The 25,545-nt window shown below is 39.3% G+C and overlaps 2 protein-coding genes across 3 annotated transcripts; one reads left to right on the forward strand and one right to left on the reverse strand.

Annotated features, from left to right (window-relative positions):
- Positions 1–40: 40 nt before the first annotated feature.
- Positions 41–7,823, reverse strand: usp16 (ubiquitin specific peptidase 16). Of its 2 annotated transcripts, none has more exons than XM_083913944.1 (18): positions 7,716–7,823; positions 7,458–7,530; positions 7,163–7,359; positions 6,987–7,090; positions 6,775–6,887; positions 6,466–6,680; positions 6,283–6,378; positions 6,049–6,179; positions 5,043–5,130; positions 4,474–4,555; positions 4,230–4,321; positions 4,093–4,146; positions 3,823–3,990; positions 3,061–3,703; positions 2,778–2,872; positions 904–990; positions 635–782; positions 41–548 (listed from the first exon to the last, which is right to left on the reverse strand). In XM_083913944.1, exons 2-18 carry the CDS (start codon positions 7,516–7,518, stop codon positions 427–429), a joined length of 2,496 nt encoding a protein of 831 aa, XP_083770070.1. In that variant the 5' UTR covers positions 7,519–7,530; positions 7,716–7,823; the 3' UTR covers positions 41–426. The 2 variants fall into 2 exon arrangements, with proteins under 2 accessions (XP_083770070.1, XP_083770071.1); XM_083913945.1 differs by having other exon boundaries at positions 7,458–7,524; positions 7,716–7,804.
- Positions 7,824–8,091: 268 nt separating this feature from the next.
- rwdd2b (RWD domain containing 2B) lies at positions 8,092–14,455 on the forward strand. The gene is made up of 4 exons (XM_083913956.1): positions 8,092–8,491; positions 8,587–8,654; positions 13,561–13,923; positions 14,025–14,455. The coding sequence occupies exons 1-4, from the start codon at positions 8,198–8,200 to the stop codon at positions 14,275–14,277; spliced, it is 978 nt and encodes a 325-aa protein (XP_083770082.1). The 5' UTR covers positions 8,092–8,197; the 3' UTR covers positions 14,278–14,455.
- The last annotated feature ends 11,090 nt before the right edge of the window (positions 14,456–25,545 follow it).

Here is a 25,545-nt window from a genome sequence, read left to right on the forward strand (position 1 = left end):
CACACAAAAGACAGAGGGACCTGTTTTCATTTTGATGCATTTCATTTCATGACATTGCTAAAAATAGACGTATAAATACATTTTACACATTATTCTCCCCGAAACTTTCATTCAACTCCTGAAATTGCTTTGGTGCACAAATCCAAATATCACGATCTGATCAATGTCCATCTTGACTTTCATTTGCACACCTTGACATATTCCCATGAATGAGAAAAATACAGCTGGTCCAGTTTAATACTTGTTACGCAAGTGAGAAATGTTATCATTGTCAAATTCCCCTATTATATAATCAACAGAAATGTCATCACAGCCCGTTTACTGTAAGTCACAGACAGAACTGGTTGGTGAATTGTTTGTGATCCTTTGGAGCTGAAGCAGCAGGTTGGTCTGTGTGGATTTCCTGAGTAGTGAGGCACAGTTTGATTAGAGGATTCTTTCATAGAAGAGGAGGTAGGCTTGGCAACTCTGGACTTTACTCTCGCTCACAGGCTGAACACTTGTGTCGCTGATATGGAACCAGGATCCTCTAGGTGGCTCTGTGTGTCCTGAAGGGAAGTGATGAGTTAGTGGATACATAAAACATTAAGACGGAGTTATTATTTGATTGATTTTCACACCCGAGTAAACCTACCTTCAGCTGCAGGTCCATTGGATGAGGGTTTGGGGCACTCAGGTCGTACTTTCACATACGCTGTGTAATGACCTGATCTCATTGTTCCACTGTGCTCTACAATACCGTACAAGCTGTACAAAACCTGAGTATCCCCCTCTGTCAAGTTCTGTTACGGGGGGGAAAAAACTGGAGGTTAGAGCTCAGACTTTAATAAAACAATGATGCATTTACAAATAAGCCTATAAGAGTAATAACGTTTAATAAAACCTGTTAATCCCAATATTTACCTTGCATTTAGCTGCACAAAAACGAGCTAGATCCAGTATCAGGGGGAAGTGGACATGTCTGTTCACCTTACAAATGCTGTATCCAGTCTAGAGAAAAACAACAAAAGTGACCTCTGTAAACTGTGGTGTTAAACAATGCTGCAAGCAAATAATACATTGCATTATTCATTGTAAAATATAACCCACCCCTGACTATAGTTGTAATGTTTGATGTCATCTTTTTGTTTTAATTGCATAATACAACTGCTCAAAATTTTTTTATAAGGGAACTCTTAAATCACATCAGATCTTATAATGGACTGGATTTATATAGTGCCTTTCTCAGTACTCAAGACGCCTGACAAGAGTCCAGGTTCCATTCATTCACACAGACATACATGGTAATGGTAACATGGTAAACTATGATAGTAGTCATAGCTGCCCTGGGGAAGACTGACGGAGGCGTAGCAGCCAATCAGCGCCTATGGCCCCTCCGACCACCTCCTCAAACATACAGCAGTCATACACATTCGCACAAGGCATGATGAAGTGTCTTGCCCAAGGACACGACTATGACACAAGCTGCTAGATGATGATCTTTTTGAACAACTTTCAAGTTGAAAATCTTTTCTGATTGTATAATGTGTTGAGAACAAAATGATATAACGACGGTCCATGGAAACCAAAATCATCAACCCACAGAGCTGGATTCAAAACCACACCAAAAATCAAAGTGAAGAAAATCAAATCACAGGCTGATCCAACTTATGTGAATTTTATCACGGCAACTCATAATGTGACTCAGTAGTTTGAATGGCCCCCGTGTGTCTGTATGCACTCCTGCAGCATCTGGGCTCCTGATGAGTAGGAGGATGGTGTCCTATGGGATCTCCTCCAAGACCTTGATTAGGGCATCAGTGAGCTTCTGGAAAGTATATTGTGGTTGGTGGCGTCAAATGCACGAATACATGACGTTCCATAGGTGCTGAATTGGAGTGGAATTAGAGGGCCAGTCAATGGCATGAACGCCTTTGACATCCAGAAACTGACTACACACTCTGACCTAGGGACCGGGCATTGTCCTGCACCAGCGTAAGGTTTGACAATCACTGTGAGGATTTCATCCCGTTACCCAACAGCAGTCAGGGTACGGTTGACACGGAGGTCTGTGCAATCCTCCAGTGATATGCCTCACAAGACCATCGCTGACCAGTGCCAAACCGCTCATGCTGTATGATGTTACAGGCAGCATAACGTTCACCATGGCGTCTCCAGCCTCTTTCACGCCTGTCACATGTGCTCAGTGTGAACCTGCTCTCCTCTGTGAAGAAAACATGGTGTCAAAGTTTGACCTGCCTAATCTGCTGTTCTCTTGTGAATGCCAGATGAGCTAGACGGTGCTAGAGGACATCGGCGCTCCTGCCAACCTCATGGAGTCGGTTTCTGACAGTTTGGTCGGAAACATAAACACCAGTAGCCTACTGGAGGTCATTTTGTTGGGCAGATTCTGGTTGTGGTGCTGAATTGATGCCCTTCTACAGCCTCAAACCTTGTTGCGATCGCACGTATGGTTGTGGCATCCTGGGGGAACTGAACTGGGCTGCAGGTACCACCTCATCCTACCAGTATTGACAAGGACACTAGTGTTCCCTTAATTTTTTGAGCAGTGTGTATGTATAAAAGCAATAAAAAACTCAAGTGAAAAAGGTAATCTCATTAAAATTCCATAAAAGGACATGTTTCAGTGCCTTTCAAAAAGAAAAAAAGAGATCAAAACAAAAACCACAATGTGCTGTTCTTTTTTACATAGTTGGTTCACAGCTGCTTGAATAATAACAGCTTGGCTGACTGGATCAAAGGTATAAAAATGCTGAAATTTTCTTTAACTGGCTTACCTGTTGAAATCTCTTCAAATGAAGGGTAAGCACTGGTGGAGGAGAGGAGATCAACATTTGCTTCAAGGCATCAGTGTAGACATTCTTCTTGGATCCTAAACAAAACAAAAGCAAAGTAAAGACGATGAACTGATTCCTAAATGGAAAAGCGAGTCGCTTAAAGAAAAAATAAGCAGCAAAACATTAGACAAAAATACCAAAGACACACAATTTATTTGGCTTCTTGTCTTTTGTGATAGTGTATTTCACAGAAAAACACATCAGTCGGGGAAATTCCACATACCTCCAGCTTTGTCTTTGTTCGCCTGTCGTTTGGTGCAGGTGACACACAACAGGCTATTGTTCTGCGTGAGGGTTTCCACTTCTGTGAACTGAAAAAGGCAGGACTGGACTGAACACTCCTGTTTCTCAGGGGCCGTCCTGGTAGCCAGAGTGTGGAAGGCCAACTCTGGGTCCTGACTTACTACAGTGTACTCCTTAGCTTCCAAAGGCTCATCTTCAATCGCCATGTTTTGTTCCACTTCATCCGAGTCTTCTATAAAGGCATCATCCAGGGTTACATTCTCCATTTCCCTCACCAGCTGTGTGTCATCTTCTCCTTCCTGATCCATGTCAGATATGTTGTTATCATCTACGACATGGTCCTCTGAGTGCTGCTCCTCTGATAAGACGGTAAAACGATTATTGACTGATGAGTTGCAGTCGATTACTGAATCCTCATCCTCTTCTTTTTCCTTCTCATCCTGGACTGGCTCAAGGTTATTCTCGTCCTGTTCAGACGCACCGATTTGCACAGGACTTCCTTCACTTAGTGAGGATTCTTCGTGTGTTTCATTGTCAGCATTTCCCCCATCATTTTCATCTGCAGCAGAGGAGAGACTGTCCAAAGTGACTCTGCCCTCAATCTTCTGCTGCCTCTTCTGTTGCTGTACGCCAAAGATAAGGAAACAATACAGTCTTTTGTTTATTTTGCACAGAGATTCAACACTCATCCATCAAAAAGATGAATTAAGGCAAAAAAAAAAAAAAACATTCAGTAAGGTACCTTTGCCTGCTTCTTTGCCTGCTTCTTGGCTTTCTTCTGCTGGTACTTGCTGCCAGACCCAGTGGGAATGTCATCATTCCCGTTTGTCAAAGCAGGGCTGTTTCTACCATCCTGACTCGACTCAGTGCTTTTCTGAACCGCTTTTTTCTGGTTCTTCTTTCTGTATGCCTATCAGATGAAACACAAATTAATTTAAACATGAACAAACAATTCCTCAACATATTAAAAACACTCGAAAAAAGAAAAGAAGAACACTTGTAAGGGCTTTACCTCATCAGAAACAGGCAGGGAAAGATCCAAAAACATCTCTGTGACTACAGACACCTGTAAGTGCAAAGTAGTGGCCATTTAGCTTGACTCTGACATGACACTGACAGTTTATTGTAATATTTGTCCACAGTACATACCGTTTTACACTGCTGACACATTATAGTGCTTGTCGTTTCCCCACCAAAAACTTGGTCAACAAAGTTTTTTGGAAATCCATTTGTCTCGTACTCTGAAATCAGAACTTCTGTCAGAAGATCTGCGTTTAACTATTAGGTGTGCCAAGATTGTACACAAAAGCAGAATGCAACAATTTTTTTTTTTTTTTCTTTAGCTGACAAGACACTGAATACAAGATGTTTCATTTGAAGCCCAGTTACTTACCTTTAACTAACGTTTTCAGCTGCTCTCCATCTGTGCCTTTTCTAGATTCTTTCAACACCTCCATGATCCCTGAGCTTACTCTCTGCAGGGACAAACACAATCTTTAAATGTAAATGATAAGAATAACCTTTTGTTAAAACATAAGGACGTGCTCTTGCATATATGAGCCACATTTTCACAGAATCTCAATCATCTTGGCCTCTTAACACTTAATTGGACTCTTGCGCTCGGGAAATTAAACCAACGTATTGGAGTACCTTTCTAGTAGAGCAAAATACCTAAGGTCATTAAATAAAAGGGAAAATGCTGCTAGGCTACAATTCTTTGCATTACACACATAATGTGTACTTGATTTGTGACTAAATACGCCTGAAATAAGAAATCTGAGTGCACAGAGTTATACATTATTAGTTGGCTTACACGCATGTGTTCAATGCAGCACTGTTCTGCTGTCAACACAATCTACTCCCATGTAACACATGGACCACTTGAACAGCTACAAAGTCCATTTCAAGTGTAAAACTTTCACCATGTGATATAAAGAGACTTGTTTAAAAATGAATGCATACTTTGATCTCCTCAGCTCGCATCCCATCCAGAAGGTAGCGCAGCAGCTCCTGGCTATCTTGCTGCTGAAATCCTCTGAACCTGGCAGCCCTGCAGAAAGGAGATGGGACAAAGAACAACAACATTTACAGTCAGTATGCTGAGAAGGAATACAGGCAAGAAAAAATTTGATTTGGCAACATTTTACCTTTATTAGACTACACTGACTTGCTCTTTATGAATGCACCTGACCAGTGCCTAAAGAAGTTGTATACTGTATACAATTGTGCTTTATATGCTTTAAGACTGGCTGTGGAAATCTCGTACAACACTGTACTCTGTATTCTGCTGATAAATATCCTTGACATTGGTTAGGATTTTATACATATATATTAATCTCACCTTAGGTTGGTTCCTTCTTATCTGTGTACATACATGTGTAAAAACCAAAATCAGTATGGCCTGCACTCTACAGATATTGGTCCCCAAGGTTAGAAGCTAGGCAAAAAAAACTTTAAATATGCTGCTCCTTCTTCCTGGAATAATGTTTAGAAAGGCCCTTTCAGAATATTTTTTGAGCATGTAGTACCTTTGAGGTTATTCTGGAGATTATTCTGGACAGTATTTGTCATTGTTTTGGATTGTTGCAATAATAATATACATACATTTGCATAAAGTAAGCATATTTGTCCACATCCACATTGATAAGAGTGTTTCAAACATGAAAAATATCCCTTTAAAAAAGGTACATTTAGAAAAGATGCAATTGATGGCAATCAAATATTTTAAACTATTGACAGCCCAACTATTTATGCATTATAATTGTTCTCTTATGTTGCATTACATTGACTGTATATTGTGCTTACTGGTTTTTAGGGTGTGGCTGCTGTACTTGTTTGTTTGTATTGTTTATGTTTATTGCTGTAACAATGTTTATGCTGCCCTTGTGGCCAGGTCACTCTTGAAAACAAAATTTTACTCACAATGACAATAAAGCTGAGTTCCACTTCAACTTGTAGTTGTACTCACTTTTTACAAACAAGTGTGAACACCTCCTGCGGTGTTACCACACCCTTCTTGGATTCCTGGATCTCATTGAGTAGCTGACACACAGCCAAAGTCAGAGATCCGGGCTGTTCTAACGTCATTTCAATGGGCTCCTGCAATCATAAAAATTGTGATGTAATGAACAGTTTATTAGGCAGGATAAATCTACCATCTTTTCAGTTAACAACAAACATTTAAAGAACAATGGCAACACACCAGATCTGATGAAGCAACAGGTTTAATGCTAAGACTCATTTTTTCTCCTGTCACTGTGTTGAGAGTCTGTCTTAGGAGCTGTGTTTGAGAGAGATTCTGGAAAAGATAATGACAGCAATTAATAATAACTCTAGAATTAACAACTTTTCTGAATGACCACCATCCTATAGAGCACAATCTTACCTGAATGACCGCATTAAAGAAACACGTGTTTCCCAGGTTGCTTAGCCCCTTCACTGAAACAGCACCATTGTCTTCAGATGTGCCAGACTTTTGTGATTTCCCAAGACTTTCTTTCTTGGAATTTTTCTTTTGATGGTCCTTTTCCTCACTCTCCTCTACATTTACAGTCTCTGTTTTCTGTTCAACTTCCAACAAGCTGTCTTCTTCCTTCACTCCTATAAAACCAAACACGACATGATGGACATGGTTATAGAGATGTGTAATTAAAAACAAACAAACAGCGATGTTAAACTTTCTAATGGAACCTACTTTTCTGGGGTCTCTTTATGGGATCTGCAGAGGTTTGCTTTTTTAGGTTGGTCACCAGCTGAGCCAAATGTCCGGTTCTGGAGTACTGGACTTCTTCATCACATATGTAACACCTGCAAGTTTTGCAACAAATGAAAAAAAGAGAACAAGTGCTACTCATTCCAAACACAACGTACGCCTCCGCGATAAACACACCCCAGCAATATACTCACCACACACTCCAGTTGTCCAAACTGATCACCAGGCAATGTGGATCCGACCGAGGAGTCTCGTAATGTTTGATGGCATGCTGGTTCTCAGAGGTTCGCCCACAACCCTGGCAGAAAAAGCAGCTGGTCATTTAGCAAAATGTCACTCCATTTACTGTTAAAAATCTGAATAAACTCACTCTGTGGCCACATTTCAAGCACATCCATACGGGTGCGGTGTCTTTTCCTTCTTCAGAGTCCAGTGGCACAGTGGTGCAGATATTTTCTTTATTTTCTTCATGCTTACAATCCTGGCAACTTATCCAATCAGAATTCCCAGAGAGTTTTTTTAGAAGAGTTTGTTCGGATCCCTTTTTAATATGCCTGCAGGGCTGACCTATGGAGGTATAAAACACACACACACACAATGAGGGAAAGTAGACCTATAAGCCACCTACAGGTTGTCATATGTTATGAAGATGATTTATTCTTTACCTGTCAGGTCAATGTCATCCTCCTCTCTGAGGCTCTTGTCCTTCCCCCTTTTCTTTCCCATTTTGACCTAACGCTAGGCACAGTTAGAGATAAGTGGACATCAGTCAGACACAGCAGCCTCACTAGGTCTGGCTACTAGCTAACTTACATTATAATCTTGTGTAACGCAATTTAGTACACGTTACCATATTCGGTGCCAGAAGAAAACAATAAGAAACGTTTAATTTCATGGCTATGCACAGGTTCCAGTCAACTTACTGTCACGAACGGAGCCTAAAACCTTCCCAGTTTTCAGTTTCGTTTACTTTGTGTGAAATCACTGTACACGTTACTGCTCTCATCCGGACGTAGTTCACTTGGTTTACTGATTACTGCCGTGAAATGAAAGCCTTCTATGCTGAAAAGAAGCAAACAAACTTTCAAATGTGTGAAAAATCACTCCGCTGATTTGGCAGAAACCCCAGCTGACACGGGCAGACGAAAGAGGAACAACCGGGAACAACATGTGACAGTGCCGCTGTTTCTGCTGCCCGGTACCATAGGGTACGCGTGTTTCCTGTGTGCTTCGCTGGAAACAGTCCGAGTGGAAACAACGCCCGAATGCAGCATTAGCGGTGATGTTGCTGACGTTGTGTTGTGTTTGATTAGCCTGCTTGTTCAGCTCCTTCCTTCCATAGCTTATATAAATATATTGTATTTTGTTCGAAGATTGACAAGATTTAAAGCGACAATATACTTGAATGCAGAAAGACATAAAGCTGTTTAGAAACAGTGGTGAGGAGCGACGCTGTAGTTTGCTGCCTTCATCAGTAACGTTACACATGTCTTACTTGGAGTGGGCTGAGTGTCAGCTCGCAGAGATAGAGCTGCTGACCAGCATGTTTCCCACCCAGGAGGAGCTCGAGATCACAGACCAGCTGGCACTAGCTGAACTCAGGGACTTTGTGGAGGGTCCAGCTTCAACAGACAGCCCCCCTGCTTCCAGACCTCAGTTTTTCATCAAACAGATCTTGGACACTGCAAGCATGGAGAGGGTAACTGACTCCCGTCACGCCACTGGCATTATAGTATGTCATTGTGGTTTAAATATGTCCTAAAACACAACTGTTTTATTTGTTGCCCCACTCAGACCGATGCCATTCTAGCCTGTGCTTATCCATCCGAATATCCCAGTGTGTTACCAGTGATAACAGTCCGGTAAGTCCAAATCTACTTTTGACGAGTCATGAACTCTATACATATGCAAAACAACATGTCTCAAAATCTTCGAATTATTCTAAAGGATCAAGTGTTTACAAAGGTGCAAAATTATAATAAAATAATGTTACAAAATAATAATAAAAAAACATCAAGAATTAAATTAGAATAGAGCAAATGTTTTTTTTGTAAATTATATTCTACAATAATGTTTCAAAGTTTCACTGAATTACTTTTTTTCATAACTTTAAGGACTTTGACATGAAAAATACATTCATGGTTAAATATATTTAAACAGTTGAGGTGGTTCAGGCATCTAGTAAGGATGCCCCTGGGCGTCTCCGTAGGGAGGTGTTCCAGGCACGTCCATCTGGGAGGAGGCCTCGGGGAAGACCAAGGACTAGGTGGAGAGATTAGATCTCCACACTGGCCTGGGAACGCCTCAGGATCCCCCAGTTAGAGCTGGTTAATGTGGCCCGGGAAAGGGAAGTTTGGGGTTCCCTGCTAAAGCTGCTGCCCCTGCGACCCGACCCAGGATAAGCAGATGAAGATGAGATGAGATGAAGGTTTCACTTTTATATACTTGGATAAGTTTATATGAAATTTTCCAAGAACGAGTATGTTCTTGACAAGAAAGTCATCTTTGGTACTGGCCATAACAAGTGCATAAACAATAACTAATTTGATTGGTTTACAATAATTATAAGATGTGCACATAATTGTTGATTTGGAAAACATCTTGAAAAACAAATGTAATATGTTTTAATGTGAAGCACTTTGAAACACTAGAGTCTAGATATAGTCTATGGTCTATGACTGTATAGGCTTTGTTGACTTTGTTCAATGTGCAGGTTTTAAAAAAGTCTTCCAGTTAGATGCCATGTGTAGAACTGCAACTATCATTAATAGGGGAAGGTCCATATAAAAAACATACAAAATACATAAGTAGCTTAAGTAGATTAAAAGAAAGATTAAAAGAAAAGCAAATGGCATCATGTTACATTAGAAATACTCTTGTTCCAATGTGTCCATATGTTAGATTTGTACCGAGTGTGACTTTTCAACGGGTCTACTAATGAGACTATGATGGAGATCATCGACATGTTAAGACGACACATAAATCTGAACATAAAATTTCTTAGAAGTGCTTTAAATGTAGGCAGCCTGTGGCTGACAAAGAGTTGGCTGGCACTGTGCCATCTTGGCACGCGCAAAAACATACGCAGTGCATCATTGTATGCTACATTGAGTCTATACATGGAATTCACCTTGTAGCTCCTCCACAGTTGAGCAGCGTATAGTGGTGTGCAATATGCTCTAAACAGTGAGGCCTTGACAGCTGGGGTACACATGTAGAACTTTCTCTTAAGAGTATTGGCCTGAGCATACAGTTCATGACATTGCCTCTTGATGTCGGCGTCGTCTGAAAGATCGTCTGAAATACAATGGCCAAGGTATTTCACCTCACTACACACATCAAGTACCCTATTGCTCAGGGTAAACTCTGGGAAAACTTAAACTTAAACTGATTGATCCTATCAAAAGCCTTTGAGGCATCAATGAAACACAAAAACGTGGTTGAGTTTTGGTTCCTGTATTTGGATAGAATTTCTTTTAAGGCAAATATGCAAATGTCAGTTCCATGTTTTGCTTTAAAGCCAAACTGATGAATGAATGAATGCTTCTATTCTGTCCAATAAGATGCTTTCTAGCACTTTGGAGATAGTACCGGCCAGGGCAATTGGTCTATAATAGTCCTTGCTGTTAATTTTGTCCTTTATGACAGGCACAAGCTGGACCGCAATCATAGATTCAGGCAAGATGCCGTGTTTGAAGAAGCCAGAGAAGCACATGGAGAGGAGAGGGGCCACCCTACAGCTAGCATATTTCAGGTGTTCTGCAGTGATGGAATCAGAACCACAGGCCTTGTTGTCCTCTAGCTTTAGGATGGCATGGTGAACTTCTTCCGGACTTACATACATGTCCTCAGTGGGAGACGCATCTTCTACCACAAAGATTTCAGTTTTTAAACAGTTTAATAAGTCGAAATAATGCCGTTTCCATAATTCAGCAACATGTCTGTGCCACTGACCCCATCCATATTAGATGGTAAAGGTGCTTTACTGTTATTCATAACCTGTATCTCCTTCCAAAAGTCACTGTAACTATGACTGCTCAGCTTATTAGCAAGGGAGTCAGCCCTCATCCTATCCTCATTCCTGCTGATAAACCAGAGAGCATATTTAAATCTAGCATTAGCATGCTTTTTCTTTTCAAACAGCGGCCCCTGTCTCATTCTGCCTGACTCTGACCATTCTTTGAAAGCTTGCCTGGCCAATGCATGTAGTTCTGAAACATGTGCATTCCATCCTGGTTTTACATGATTTGATACATTCCTAAACTTTTAAAAAGGCTTACTGGACGCAGACAAATAGTCAACAATGAGATCATACATAAGACACAGGTCATTGCAGTGAGATTCATTTTTACAGTTGACTTCACAGGCTGTCCGCAGCAATCTTACAGCAGGTTACTTCCCGACTCAGCTTTTCCTTCAGATACTCCTTAAGGGTTCCAGCTTCCAAGTCTGGGGAAAACTTTGTTGCAAAGATGTTCACCAGTTTTGTCTTGATCACACCGATTGTAGAGCTAGTGCCCGTGCCGACTATTCCAATATTCTTCTTCTCCCGTGTTGATGGCCCCTGGCGAGCCCGATTTGGCTGCACAACAGGTGCCTTTGGTCGTGAACCTCGGATGACCTCTCCTCACAACATCCACCCATGGCGGAGTACTTTGTGTGGGCGCTTCCGCGGCATCGGGTCTGGCACTTACTTCCTCAGAAAGTATGTCAGTCAAGAGAGACATGTCTCCCAGGTCCGACGCCTGTATGTTATCTTTAGGGTTTTCAATGGCCGAGATCCGGCTATCAAACACCACTGCGTCTTCCTTATGCTTCTCGCAAATACGCGTTTGTGTCTCCAAAGCACTCTTCACTCCACACATATCCAAGCTCAGCTGTTGCAGTCGCCCCAACAAGGTAGACACATCAATGTGATCAAAACTGATAGGAGGTAATGCATTCAGGAAATGCGAAACAAACCGTGGGATTTCCTCGCCACATTCGTTGAGAATCTTCAGACAAGCTTTCACGTTGTTTGAGTCCTTCTGCGGCCCTTTGTGGGAGACGCTTCGTTGTGTGGTGTTTGGACACAACTCAAACAGGAGCTTCTTTGAAGACTCAATCCACTCTGAACTGAAGTTGTTTGTTGCCAATAAAACAATGTCATTGTGACCAAGAGTTCGCATTTTAATGACAAGGAAATTTAGCAATTCATCCTCTACTATGACTTTGCCATCAGTTGTTCTATAAACTTCAGGTTTTGCTCGAGAGGCAGCAGTACGCACGCCTGCTGCTGTCGCCGCCATGAGGACAAAAAAAATGATTTATCATTTGGTCCATAAATGTAAAAAATAATGAAAAATGTTCACCCCAGTTTCTCCAAGGTGGTGTTTTTGAATGCATTTTTTTTTGGCTGGACGACATGGCCAAAGGCTTCTATCCCAATGTAGTTCATTTCATATCTAGATTATGATATATATCTCGATGTAGCATATTATCTGGCAAGTCAATAAATAAATAGGAACATAAGTGCAAAATATAAAATATTGATATTTAAAATGAGATTTTCTGAAATGTTTTGGTTAGTACGCTATGTGCAAAATGATTAATTTAGATGATGTAATTGTGTATCACAATATCTCGATATATGATTTCCTCAAGCTACGTTTCCATTGAAAGACAATATATTATTATATCAAATTATTGCCAAGTCCTTGTTTATTACCATATAAAATAGAGAAAAGCAATCCATATTTAAGAGCCAGAAAACAAAATATTTTACCATCTGTGACTCAAAATGAACAATTAATAGTTAGTTCGTCAGTCTACTAAATTGTACAGCTCTAGTCATGCGCGAATAGGAGCCTTATAAAATGTCAAATCAGCTGCTGCAATTTGACAGCTTAAAACATTGTAACATTCTGATAACATTTCCTTATCAAGCAAACATTAATGACTCAAGAACACACATTTCGACTGAGCCACAAAAAGAAGCCAAACACAACAGTGTGCGATTAATGTGCAAATCAAGTGATAGACAATTACATAGATGAGCAGCAGACTAATGGCACAGAGGAAGAGGTTTCTTCTTTTACGGCTTTGTTGGAAGTAAAGGAATCTGCATGGTTGATGAATACGGATATCATACAATTAGCTGTGGGCTGTATGTGCTCACTTTGAGATGTTAAGCAGTAACATTAATTCATATCATTCTTGATGAGTAGTGGAAATTGCTGCTTGTTTGAGAATATACGTTTTAGTTTCTCCTCCTGTGTACTTTAATTAGGTTGCCAGTATCTGACACAAATCATAAAATAACATTTTCATTATAAAGATGAGTATACTTATAGGAGCTGTACTCGAAATATTGAAAAAAAGTGGGCTGGGATCACCTCCACACAGCTGTCATAGAATGTTCCCCAATACACAAAGTACCAATGCTTTTTCATGGCCAAAGCACTAACATGCAGCTCCTTTAAACTAGACGTTTTGTGCAGAGATCTAATAAAGAAGAGGTAATGTTTGTACTGTATATATATTGCAAGACAAAATCCTGCAGTAGCAAGTTACTTTTAGAAAATAATGTATAGGCAGTAGTCATTCATATTGATAAACCTGTCAACCTCCTGAGGATCTGTTAGTTATTTTGTGTGATGTTGTAGTGCAAATCATAGCTTGTACAAGATTTCTGAGAAGTTTTTGCTCCCGAGAATGATAACTTCCAGCTCCAAGTGGCCTTGAATGTTCTCTGAATCCTTCTTGCATCATGTTTTATTCGTGCCCTAGGTGTGCTGGACTCAGCAGGGCTCAGCAGACACAGCTCCACACAGATCTAAATGCATACCTCATGGAAAACTGCCAGGGGGAAGTATGTGTGCTCTCTGCTGTGGACTGGGTGAAAGACAATGTGCAACTCTTCATTAATAAGAGCTCATCAGCAGCACCTAAGAAAGAGTCATCCTCTCCACAGCCGCAGGACATGTTTTGCCGGCTGTGGATTTACAGTCACCACATCTACAACAAGACGAAGAGGAAGAACATCCTTGAGTGGTCCAAGGAGCTGGGTCTGTCAGGATTTAGCATGCCTGGGAAGCCTGGTATTGTGTGTGTGGAAGGCCCTCAGTCTGCCTGCGAGGGGTTCTGGTCCAGGTATCTTGAGTGTTGTTATTTTTAGCAGCTGATGTCACAGCTAGAAGTCTGCTGAGGTGCCAGGTTTATTATTTCTTAAAACTTTTTTTCCCATTTCACAGAGTGAAGGTTCTGACATGGAAGAAGATCATGATTCGACATAGAGAGGATATTCCCCTTGATCGTCAGGGAGAGGACAGCAGGACTGGTGAAAGTATAGACTCTCTGCGCAAATTCACAGGCTTTGAAGAGGCAATGTTTGACCCCCATGGGAACAGAGGTAATCACATGGACCTTGGGCAGCTCTACCAGTTCTTAAATGAGAAAGGCTGTTGTGACGTGTTTCAGATATATTTTGGCATTGAAGGGAGGTAGAGGTCAGACCCAAAGACATGTACATAGGTATTTGACTAGTGCCTTGTCATTGATGTCACGTCTTCTCAAAATATATGTCAACCTAAAAATATAAATGCATTTATTCCTGTTTTTTTTTGTTTCAAATACAAGTGCACAATGTGCCTGAAAAACTGAGATCCCTGAATAACCTTTTTATAAATGCTGCTCAGTCGTTACACCTGGGACTTCATTGGGATGAAATACAGAGAAAATATCTTGCAATTTTGAGAAACTAAACTTATTTTTTGCTAAAAGGGATGTTTTTCAAAGAAAAGCATTAAAAAGATGTTTATCTGAGAAGTTTCCCAAGGACCTAGCTTATATTTGCAATTGTAATACTCGAGGATGCGAGGATCACACCTTGCCCTAGGTGTTTCTTTCCTCAAATGGCACCGCTATGTATTACCACCAGGCTATTATAGGATTTTCAGGTCTGATACCACATTAATAATTGGACAACATCGTGAACAATATGTTAGATGTTATATAAAAAATCATGTTTATGAAATCTGTTGATTTTCGTCTTATGAATTATAGATAACATAACCTCTTGATGAATTGTGCATGATTTTGGATTGCACTCTGGTAATAAAATTGTGTGGTTATTATAATATGAATCTTATTTGAACGAAAGACTAAGATGGCAATTTAAAAAATACAATAATATACATTTCTATGTGGATTTTGTGCCTGTGGGGTTCAGTGGAATGTTATCATATCAAATATATGGTAATAAAAGGATGTTGTGTAGGTGATTGTATTAGCAATGTCCGACCATGATTAAGGGGTATATATATTTATGCTTTTATATGAAATTAAAGAAAGTCAGAATATTGCACCTTTCATTATAACCTTTTCACAAGGACTGTGGTACCAGATCAATACTAGATGGTGGAGTCCAGCTCATCTTAGTTATATAATGACAGGAAATCACAGAACACACACACTGAAGACAAATCTAGTTCAGTAGTTACAGGCATTCGACTAAATTTCCTTGCAAACTTGCTTGGGCTTCATTGACCAACAGATGGCAGCATTATATAATCAAAGGTGATAAACAGGGCCTCTTTAGATGCTACCTATGATTTCTGGATGTTACCATGTTTAAATATACGGTAATACAAAAAGACCTGTATTTAACTCAAATGAAACAATAGTACAACTATGCTTGTCATTGCAGGTGTTATTTGGATCAAATATGAATATCATGATTTTTTTGAAACATTAAACTTTTGTGATTCAAACATGCCGAAAATATTGATTATATGGTGTGAAAAGGAAGGAGGGTTATACCACTACATTTTCTCATTTGTGCATCTTTTTACACAGTTATTACTGGGGTTCTCCTATTCTGCTCTGTCTGATATTAGGGGTTCTAGCTTTGCCCCCAGAGAGTGGATACTTACTCTGCTCAGATCTCAAACTCATCAGAGGAGTCTTCTGTCTGTTTGTTTATCGAGGAGAGCTCAACTCCCAGGTGCATCCACAGCTCCAGTTTGTCCCCCGGGATTTGATACTCTAAATCAGGATGAGCAACCTCTTCCACCCCCACATCCTACATCTCTGGGTCTAAAATCCCTTCCTCAGTTAACATTTTTAGAGTAAGGTTTTTAAGAATAAATCGGCTCGGACTGATGCGACTTAAACTGGCTTTATTTTATGTTTACTAGATAAATAACACATCCGCTATAGATTATGTGGCTCTTAGCTATGGGCAGATTCATCACTATGGTTGTGAAAACAGAACATCTACTCAGCATTTCAAAGACTTCCTTAAATATCAGTTTTATGAAGAGTGTTGGGAGGGTTACTTTTAAAACATAATAATATAATATATATATAATACATAATGAATAATGAATGAAAAATGATTTGTGTGTGATTTGGATCTGCTCCAAAATGTATTGGGTTCTTCCTTGGCCCATAAAACACTCTTTCACGAACGTTCATGAAAATTGGGCCAGTAGTTGTATTTCGTAATCTTGCTGAAAAACAAACTTAACCGAAAACAACTCGTTGTCGGAGTTCATAAAGTAATCCATTCAAATAATCTATTTTTAAAGACAGTAACTATATTCAGAATACCACTTGTTAAAAATGTTAACTGTAACAGAATAAAGTTACTCATATTTTGTGTTTTAAATGTGTAATCCCATTACTTGGCAGTTTTTTGCTGTACTATTGCTGAGCGTCGCTAGTCTCATCTGCAGAGTTTGGATTAGCTGGATATCAGTCGATATGTCATCAAATGAGCTTACATGAATCATGAAAAATACCTCTCTTCTACATTAAAACATCAACTGTCATGAGTTAATGCCATCATTGATATCATAATAACTTTGATAAAGCAATGACCTATGGAGTATGAATTGCCATCTTTGGTAAGAAATCAGTTGCAAAGGCCCTTTCAGTAAAGACTGAATTTGACTCCATAACGTTAATTTGGTTAATTGCATGGACAGATGACTAGAAAGATGCTTCATTGATTTTCTCTTTAAGGTCTTTTCTGCCGTACACGTCCCAAAGATTTACTTGAAAATGACAAAAGAAATGTGTCGAGGAATGTTTGACATATGGCTCACTAGAGAATCTTGTAAAGCTCTTCTGCTTACTGTTGCACATTGTGAATGCCCTTCATTCCTTGGATAAGTGAACTGATTAGTGGCACTTATGGTGTTCCAGCACATGATCCTGACATTGTCAAAGAAATGACTGCCATTCTAACTAAAGCCATGATGAATGTGTGCCTTGAGGTATGACTCAATGGCCAAATGGAAAATGGCAACATACCTCATAGTCATAGCCATCTGCTCCTTCCATCAGAAGTTCATTGCTGATACCTGCCAGATATAACCAAGGTGTTTTTAGTAGTTTTAACTTCATTGTCTGCAATACTGATCTGAGGCAACGGAGCAGTATTATTCACCTGTACTGCAGCTACAGCATAGTGGAAAAACAACCTCTGGTCAATGCAAGCAGCAACACCATAACAGGTCAAGTGTAAACAAGTTACCAACTATTTTATCTTTTTTGCTACTGTACCTATTTTCAAAACATTTATAAAATAAAAGATGTACCTTCAGGGAAAGAGAGCAGAAACACTATTTTCACACAACAAATGTGACTATTTTATGTCAATTCTTCAGGCTTGTCATGTGAAAAGATTCATCAGGATGGACAGGAAGCTTAACACCTTTACTATGCAATTTCCTGAGCGAAACTCTGAAAGGACTAAGAGTTCTATATACAATCCAGATACAATACATAATACATACATAACACTCTTCAAACTGAAAGTCAGCACTTTAACCTGAGTCATTATTGCCTCTCATTTCAGGAATACAGAACCAAAAGAATGGAAATGTCTCTGTCCTTCAACTCACAGATTGTATGTAGCTAAATTGATAGTTTAATAGAAGTATAGAGGGGCCTCTTACTACTAAGAGTATTCTGCCTACCTGAACACTATAAGTGTGAGCTCTATGAGATGGCTCAGCAGATCCAGGTTCTGCTTGGAGTGTCTGGAAATCTCTTGAGTGCTTTTCTGTTTCCTCTGATCAGATTTGGATTCTCTGAGACTAACATCATTATCACCAAACTGCAGGGACAAGGTGGTGCAAGTGGCGAAAGTTGGGGCAATAGTGGTTTTCATTTCTTTCCATTTTCCTGCCTCACAGCATTTCATTGTTCTGTGACATATAAATATTTTTACATTAAATGAAAGTGGAGAAAGGGATTGCACCTAAATGGCTAAGGCTGCTGGCCAGACCATTGCCTACTTTTATCTCTTGTTGAATTACTGGGGTGACATTGAGGAGCAGAATCATGAAAGGGCTATGAAAAAAACACATCAATTTCTTAATCAATCTGCTGAGACTTCTACCCACTGACAACATTTCTGGAATCTCCTGAAACTCATCATCCATATTGACTTTCCACAGATATATTCACAGCCCATGTTTGATGCAATGAGCTATCGATCAAAACCCAAACGTGACCTTGATTTGATGAGACAGCCTATACAGTATAATAAGCAACATTTTTGTGACTATCTCCTCTTCTAGAGCAGTACATGATGCATAGTTATTTTTTGTAATTAAAGGCAGCTGTCAATGCAATTTCCATATATAAGTTCAGGCCGTCGTCATTTACTGTTTAATATATATCTACAAAAAGTAATTCACTGTAGTTCATATGCAATCCACATAATTATTATTATTATAAAATAACATCCAGAGCAAAGAATGAAATCAGGTGACCTAAGAGGGAGGAGGGTGGGGTTCGTGGAGGCTCCAAAAACAGGACTTTTACAATGTTCGTTGTCCCTGAAGTACTCCCCGGTCCGCATGTCGAAGTGTCCTTGGGCAAGACACTGATCCCTGAATTGCTCCCTGTGCTGCCGGGGGTGTGGTGTGAATGGTTAGATCAGATGGTATGTAGATGTCCACTGCCATCAGTGTGAATGTCTGTGTGAATGGGTGAATGTGACAAGTAGTGTGAAAGTGCCTTGAGTAGTCAGAAGACTAGAAAGGCGCTATATAAGTACAAGTCCATTTACCATTTACTAAGCCACACCGCAACTGTTTTCTAATCTTAAGTCGTTTTGGTGCCTAAACTGGTGCATTCTAGGATATTGGAAATTTTATCTGGCACGTCCCCTGAAATCTGAATTCCCAAGTTTCTAGTCAGAAATCTGTCGGAATCTCTCAGAAACCCCCACCTCAAAATCAACGTCAACAGTAAATTAAAGCTGTACGAGTATACTGTATATTATAACTTCTGTCTTATTTGTTTCTCATTAAATAATTGTACTACAAACAGTGTTGACCGTCTTTCATCTGTGGATATTTTGCTACAGTGCTTGTAAGTATAAATACAGCATGATGCATTGCTGTAAGCTGTTAAATTGCTAACTTGGCTAAGCTGTTAAATATAATGGATTTCTGACTTTGGAACACGGTCAGCCTGGATGTGACGTCATCCCCAGTCCTGACTACCAAGGTAAATGGAATGCACCATTAACTGTCACCTTTTGTTGCCAAAACTTGCCCGTCATGGTCACATACTGGTCGCCGTTAAATAGAACATAATATTTTGTAAGATATCATATGAACATGTTTCTGTCATAGTTTGATATCATATGAACCTTTTTCACAGCGCTAAGTAGCACGTCATATTTCATAAGATGAGAATATGTCGACTGGTTGGATTTAAAAACATTTATCACTGTGAACCTACTGTTGTTGTTTTCAATACTTTTGGTACTGGTAGCGCTCTACTTTAAGTGCAGCTATTTAGCATTTATAAGCAGTTTACAAACATTAAATGAATGGTTATAACAAACTATTATTTAGTAGTCAGTAGATATAAGTATTAATGTAATTATTAAAAACCATATCTCCTCTTGTGGACACTCATAAGTGGATGCTGCTGAATAAACAGATAATGAATTATGATATATTAAAATACAGTTGTAATAATGTGTAAAAAAATGTACTTATGGTAGAAATTGGCCTTGATGAAAAATGATGTACATTAAAAAATACTTAAAATGCTCTTACAGTATATCTGCTTACAACTGCATAAGCGTTTTTAAACAATGTATGCCATTTTTGTATACTGCTTAGGGATGCTTAATATGGGGGCTGTCACCATATTTCATCAGTACTAAAGGAACATTATTTGAAGATGCATAGGCTCTGTGGTTGTTGCAGAGTAAATCGCTTGGCTAATGACGGCAGAAATCCCCTCCCTTGTTCTTGAAGCCAATTTTGGCAACTCTTTGTGAAAATCATTTTTACATTAAACTTCATTCACACACGATTTACTGGTATTTTCTTTTTTTCATCATTTCAGACAATAACCCAATTCTGTAGGTCTATTGAACTGGTGATGCATATAATTGAATTAGTTTTGAACGTCATGGTGAGGTATTTCAACACGGGGATTTCATCATGTCTCTATAGCTGGCACTCTTTCACACAGCCAAGCTAATATAAATAGTATTGTTTTGAATTACTTGAAGCTGCTGAACACTGAAGAGAAGGGTTTGAGAATTTGAATTTCCAAAACTTAGGCTTAGAAATCTTCACAGGCCTGGAAAAAAGGATGTACACTACAGTAGCTTCATCACATTGTTCTGTAGCTTAGACTCACTTGTCCTTAGAACAGCTTGCAAATAAGATAAACAAACCACAGTTCAAAATATACAGACTCCTGGATAAGCATTAATCATGCACTGTCTTTCTTCGATGTCGCACAGTTGTACTCTTCCCCTCCACAAGGAGCATTAGTTGTACTGCAATATAATAAATCTGGTGACATAAGCAGTTAATTATAATAAAATATAACTTTCATTTTATAAGATACTCTATAAAGTCATAAAACATACACAAGAACATTAGAGTTGACTGTAGTGCATTAATGTATCAGCCTGAATGTACGAGGAACATTATATTCTCCACTTGAAGCTCAACATTGATTTGGCTGATAAATCTATCACAGTGCCACAAGAGCTGAACAATAGAACTTATTTTCGCAGCGTATCAGTCTGTTAATTCGCCTTGTGTTGCATTACCATTTTGAATTCAGCCAAAGTAAACTTGATAATCAAAGCAATTAAAAACACAATCAGTTGTGTTTTAAGTGCTGTGTGGAAACTTGGCCTGGCAGCTCCTTGGGATTCTGGACCTTCTCCCCTGATGACCCCTCAAGGTGAACTCTTGTATGGCTGTCCATCCCATGAATACTAAATATGGCTGAATTAAACATTTTCTCTTTTCTCACTACTATTTAATCAGTTGTCTTACTGAGAGGTCTGTCTGGAGTAATCCCTGAGGCTCACCATCACACTGACTGGCATCATAAAGACGACTGGCACGGTGCTCTGAAAGTATTGAAGCATTAGCAATCCCACTGGTCCGCCCCCTTATGCGCTCTTTAACAGCCTACAACCTTACAAATCAAGAGAAGTTCCTCTTTATATGCTTGCAATATAATATTCCCCTTGACCAATTCTTAACTATGAGTTATCATTGCAAAGTTCTTTAATACAGATATAGATTTGTATTGATGATGTCTTCATGTTGAAATGAAACATGTAAAACTGACTGTGGGGGTCAATAGGCCTTGTGGTATCTGGTCTGCCATAAATTCATTATGAGTTAGAGAAACTCAGCAGCTACATCCATGGGTGTATTTTTTAAGCAACACCGGTTGTGTCTGCTTAATACCAATGTGTGTAGAATTACAACATTTCTGATGTAAAATAAATATGATAGTCATGGAATTTTAAAGCAATAAACAAGAATTATTGCACTGATTTTGCAAGAGAGTTAATTATGCACATGTAAAGCACGTATGTGTATGTGATTATTGATGCAATAGATAAAAGTAGCCTATGTAAACAACAGGCAGCAGTGCATTGAGCCCTCATCAAAGCATATGTTGTGTTACTGATGCTATTTTAAACCAGGGGAAATTAAACATGATGTCATCCTGTGCCATTACTACAATAAATACTGAAAAAAAGAAAAAAGGAGGGAGAGGGGGGCCTTGATGATAATGGCTGATGCCAACGCCTGATGTCCACCCACATCCAGACAGCTGGCATCCTGTAGGCACAGCAATTTGTCAGAACCTTTTCAAAACACTGTTTACACATTATTATTCTGGTTGCATTGAAAGTGTTTATTTGAAAAGGAAATTCATATAATCGAATAGACAGGAGAAAGATTATTATGTTGATTTTATATTCATTAAATATGTAGTTGTAATTGTTTTATTGTTTTCATTCCTATTCACTGATGTCCTTGTCATAAAACAAATGACTAACTTTTCTCACAGTGTTGGCTTTTTTACAAGATATTTTTATGGGTTTTTTATGTTTTATTTAGAATACAACAGAGGGGAAGACCTGTAGCACAGGGCCCTGGGCCAGACTCGACCCCTGGCTGCTGTGTTGAGGACTTTGCCTTAATGGTACACCCTCAGCCTGGTGAACTGCCAGGGTGCTCCGATTTGATGGCTTTTGATGCACAAACAAATTCATGTAAAACTCACAATCATCTTCAATCAGCAGGGCTTTAATAATAAATGGCTATCATCAATGGTTGAAGTCACACAAGTGGACAGCGATTACAAATGTTAGACCTAGTTTTCAGACCGATTTTCAACAACTAAACTCCTTCTGACAGTACATGCAAAAAAGTTAGACTCGACCCTAAAATGTGCTGACTTTCATTACTGTGACTGGCTAATTTTCAATGTAGCCATTTGCAAGTCTTTTCTACATCCAACATGATATTTCCTGTGTCAAAATACTTCATTTCCTGTGCCTCCATTAGATGTGCAAATTAGCTGGACATGGCCGACCCTGCTAGGATAAATGGAAACTAGGGCTTTAAAAGAAAAAGCTAACGGAGCTTGATCAGATGGAACATCTACATAAACACAACTAATAAAAAGCATTTAAATGATATCTTATGATAATCTCTAAGGATAAATACTTTAATGAAAGCGCAGCACTGTGTTTCCGAAGAAAAATGAATATGTTATCAAACAAGTGCTAAGATTTCGTATAGCTGTCATTTTATTGGAGGAACACCAGTCTCCCACTCACTAATATTCCAACTTTAATTAAGTCTCTGGTGAGTTCCTTGGAAGAATCTCAAGTGCTCGAATCCAAACAGATGGCACTCTATTTATTGTGTACCTTATGCCACAGGTAGCTTTTTTTTTTCTCAAAAGATTACCCAAGATAAGACTTCCCTTTGCTGTACTCTCCTGGGTCTGCACGATTCAAAATATAGCCAAACAATACAGAAAAGTTCATTTTAATTAGATCTAAAAATACAATATAGAATAAATCAGATGGCAGACAGACAATCCCAGGGCTATTTAAAGATGCACCACAGAGAATGTGTGTGTGTGTCAGTGTGGATGAATGAGTTTAAAATACAGTGTGTAGCCTTGTTTTAGTCATCAATCCACAGGCCTGCATGTGGCCTGATTCGAACAGTGGAGCCGTTGCCTCACAAACTGAAAGCCCTCATGCAGCAAACAAGGGAATTGTATCTGACTGTACACATTCATCTAGACTAATGGCATGGTTGTGCATCCAGGGGGATACACAAGCTCATGTTCTTTGTTCCAGATCATTTGACTCCTTCTAACTTACACTTGGCCATGTCACAAGTGGAAGTGTGAGTGATCTGTTTTATCTCATCAAGTATGATTAGGCAAAACACATCTCAAGATAATATCCTACAGCCCGCTGATTCAGCAGCGCTACAGATGACAGGTGAATGTTCCAGCTATACCTAAGTCATAAAGGGCTACAGAAAGCTCAGCTGTGTTCCACATGAAATTAAATGTAAAGAATTGAAATGTGCTGTTTGAACATATATAATAGAAGAAAACATTTAACTTATTTAGTTGTGGGTGTTTTTTGGACAAATCCATGATGTTCAAGAGGTGCTCCTGGGATACTAGTTGACTCATGAGAATTATTTTGCAATTACTCTTTTCAAAGGTAGCACCATTGTTGTAAACATGGCATTATTATTCTACCCAATTCTCCATTCGAATGAGCTGTCAATCAAAGACAAATCCATTTACACAAACAATGCAACGCCCAGGCTTCTAAGGGCAACGATGACAGACTACAAACACAAAGTTCTGAAAATAAAAAGGAAGATATTGAAAAATTGTGAATTTCATCTCCCAATGTCTGCTCTTTGCACCTCATCTTTAGGTGCAGAGCAATGATTACATTTCCAAAATATTTGTCCTTCCTGGCAGGCAATATGAAAGATGACTAATAAAATAAAAAGAGATTTTTCAAATGTTTTTTTTTCTCCAGGTGGGAACATTGTGATTACTATTATCGGTAAATACAGCACTGACTTAAGGTTCGGATGAATCATATGGTTACTCCACAGTGTCACTAATACCTAGTAAATCTGTAATTAAAAGCATGATCCAGAAGACAAACATTTCTTCATCACTCCTGTTTAGCATACTGCATTTGCCTTGCAATCCCACTCCATCTTTGAAATCCTTTTATCCTTTTAGTTCCTCAGCAAATCGCCCAGTGAATTACACAAGGCAATTTACATGCTTGGATAGTGAAAACAAGTGGAGTTACTGTTATTTCTGCATAAAACGTTGTGCTGTTAATCCAAAAGAAAGACCACTATTTGTGTCAGGGTTGAAGGGCTTTTCATGCAAAGTCTTGCTATGGCTCCTCCAGTTGTCACTAATCCAGAAGTGTGGGATAAAACAAATTGTGTTGATAACAGTATGGAAAGTATGAAACTTTTCTACCAGAGTCTTGATGTTGAGACTAGAGTAAAGGCAAATTGTCATTAAGTACCCTGTGACTATTTAATTTTACAGGACTGGAAATACAACTGCTAGGACTACTAGCTCAAGAATAATGTTCAACATGCTAAATCAGAATTGTGCTGTAGATCTAATATGTTTAAGTGTAATAATGTGTTTTTTTGTTGTTGTTGAAGATATCAGTTCGTCCCTGAAGGATTTTGTCGGAGACTTCTGTTCTGCTATGATAAGAGCTTATTGTGGGCTGGAGGACTGATATGGACCCTGCCTACAGGGGACAGTGGGGATCAGTTTCTTCAGTTTAGTAAGACTTACAAGGCCTCCTCAGAGGTCATGCTGTGATTGTTACACTGCCCAGGGTATGGTTCTCACATTTCAAGGGTAAGGAGAAAATCCATTTTCCAACTCACTATTTACGTTTGCACATGGATGTCCCTCCACCATCACCACCTTCATATCCAGTTACCAAATTATGATGGATTTTTAGCATTATTTTCTGCCAGGTATTATTTAGGACAGTCTTTATCAATTTACATAGCTTAACGAAGCACTGAGCTTTTAATAACGCGAAGGAGTGAGACAGTAGGAACTGATGTTTATTTGAACTGGCTGGGCTTTTGGTATTAATGATTATGAAGTGAGCATTGGGAACCGTCTCTGCGTAAGGAGAGAGGGAGCGAAGCATTGTGCGAAGCAGGCAGATGGCTGGCTGGACCGTGTTTTGATAATGGCAACATTAGTCTGCTGGGAAGCAACATTATGCTCAAGGTCAATAGGAGCTGAAGAATGGAGGATCATAATGACACCGGCCCGGTGTCCTGGAACAAGATCTCCCTTTAAGGATGTCGAGGTATTTAATATGGGCTCACTAATCTGCACAAGGCTATTATATCCATCCTCTAA

The sequence above is a fragment of the Echiichthys vipera genome (assembly GCF_963691815.1).
Source record: "Echiichthys vipera genome assembly, chromosome: 5".
Taxonomy (NCBI): domain Eukaryota; kingdom Metazoa; phylum Chordata; class Actinopteri; order Perciformes; family Trachinidae; genus Echiichthys; species Echiichthys vipera.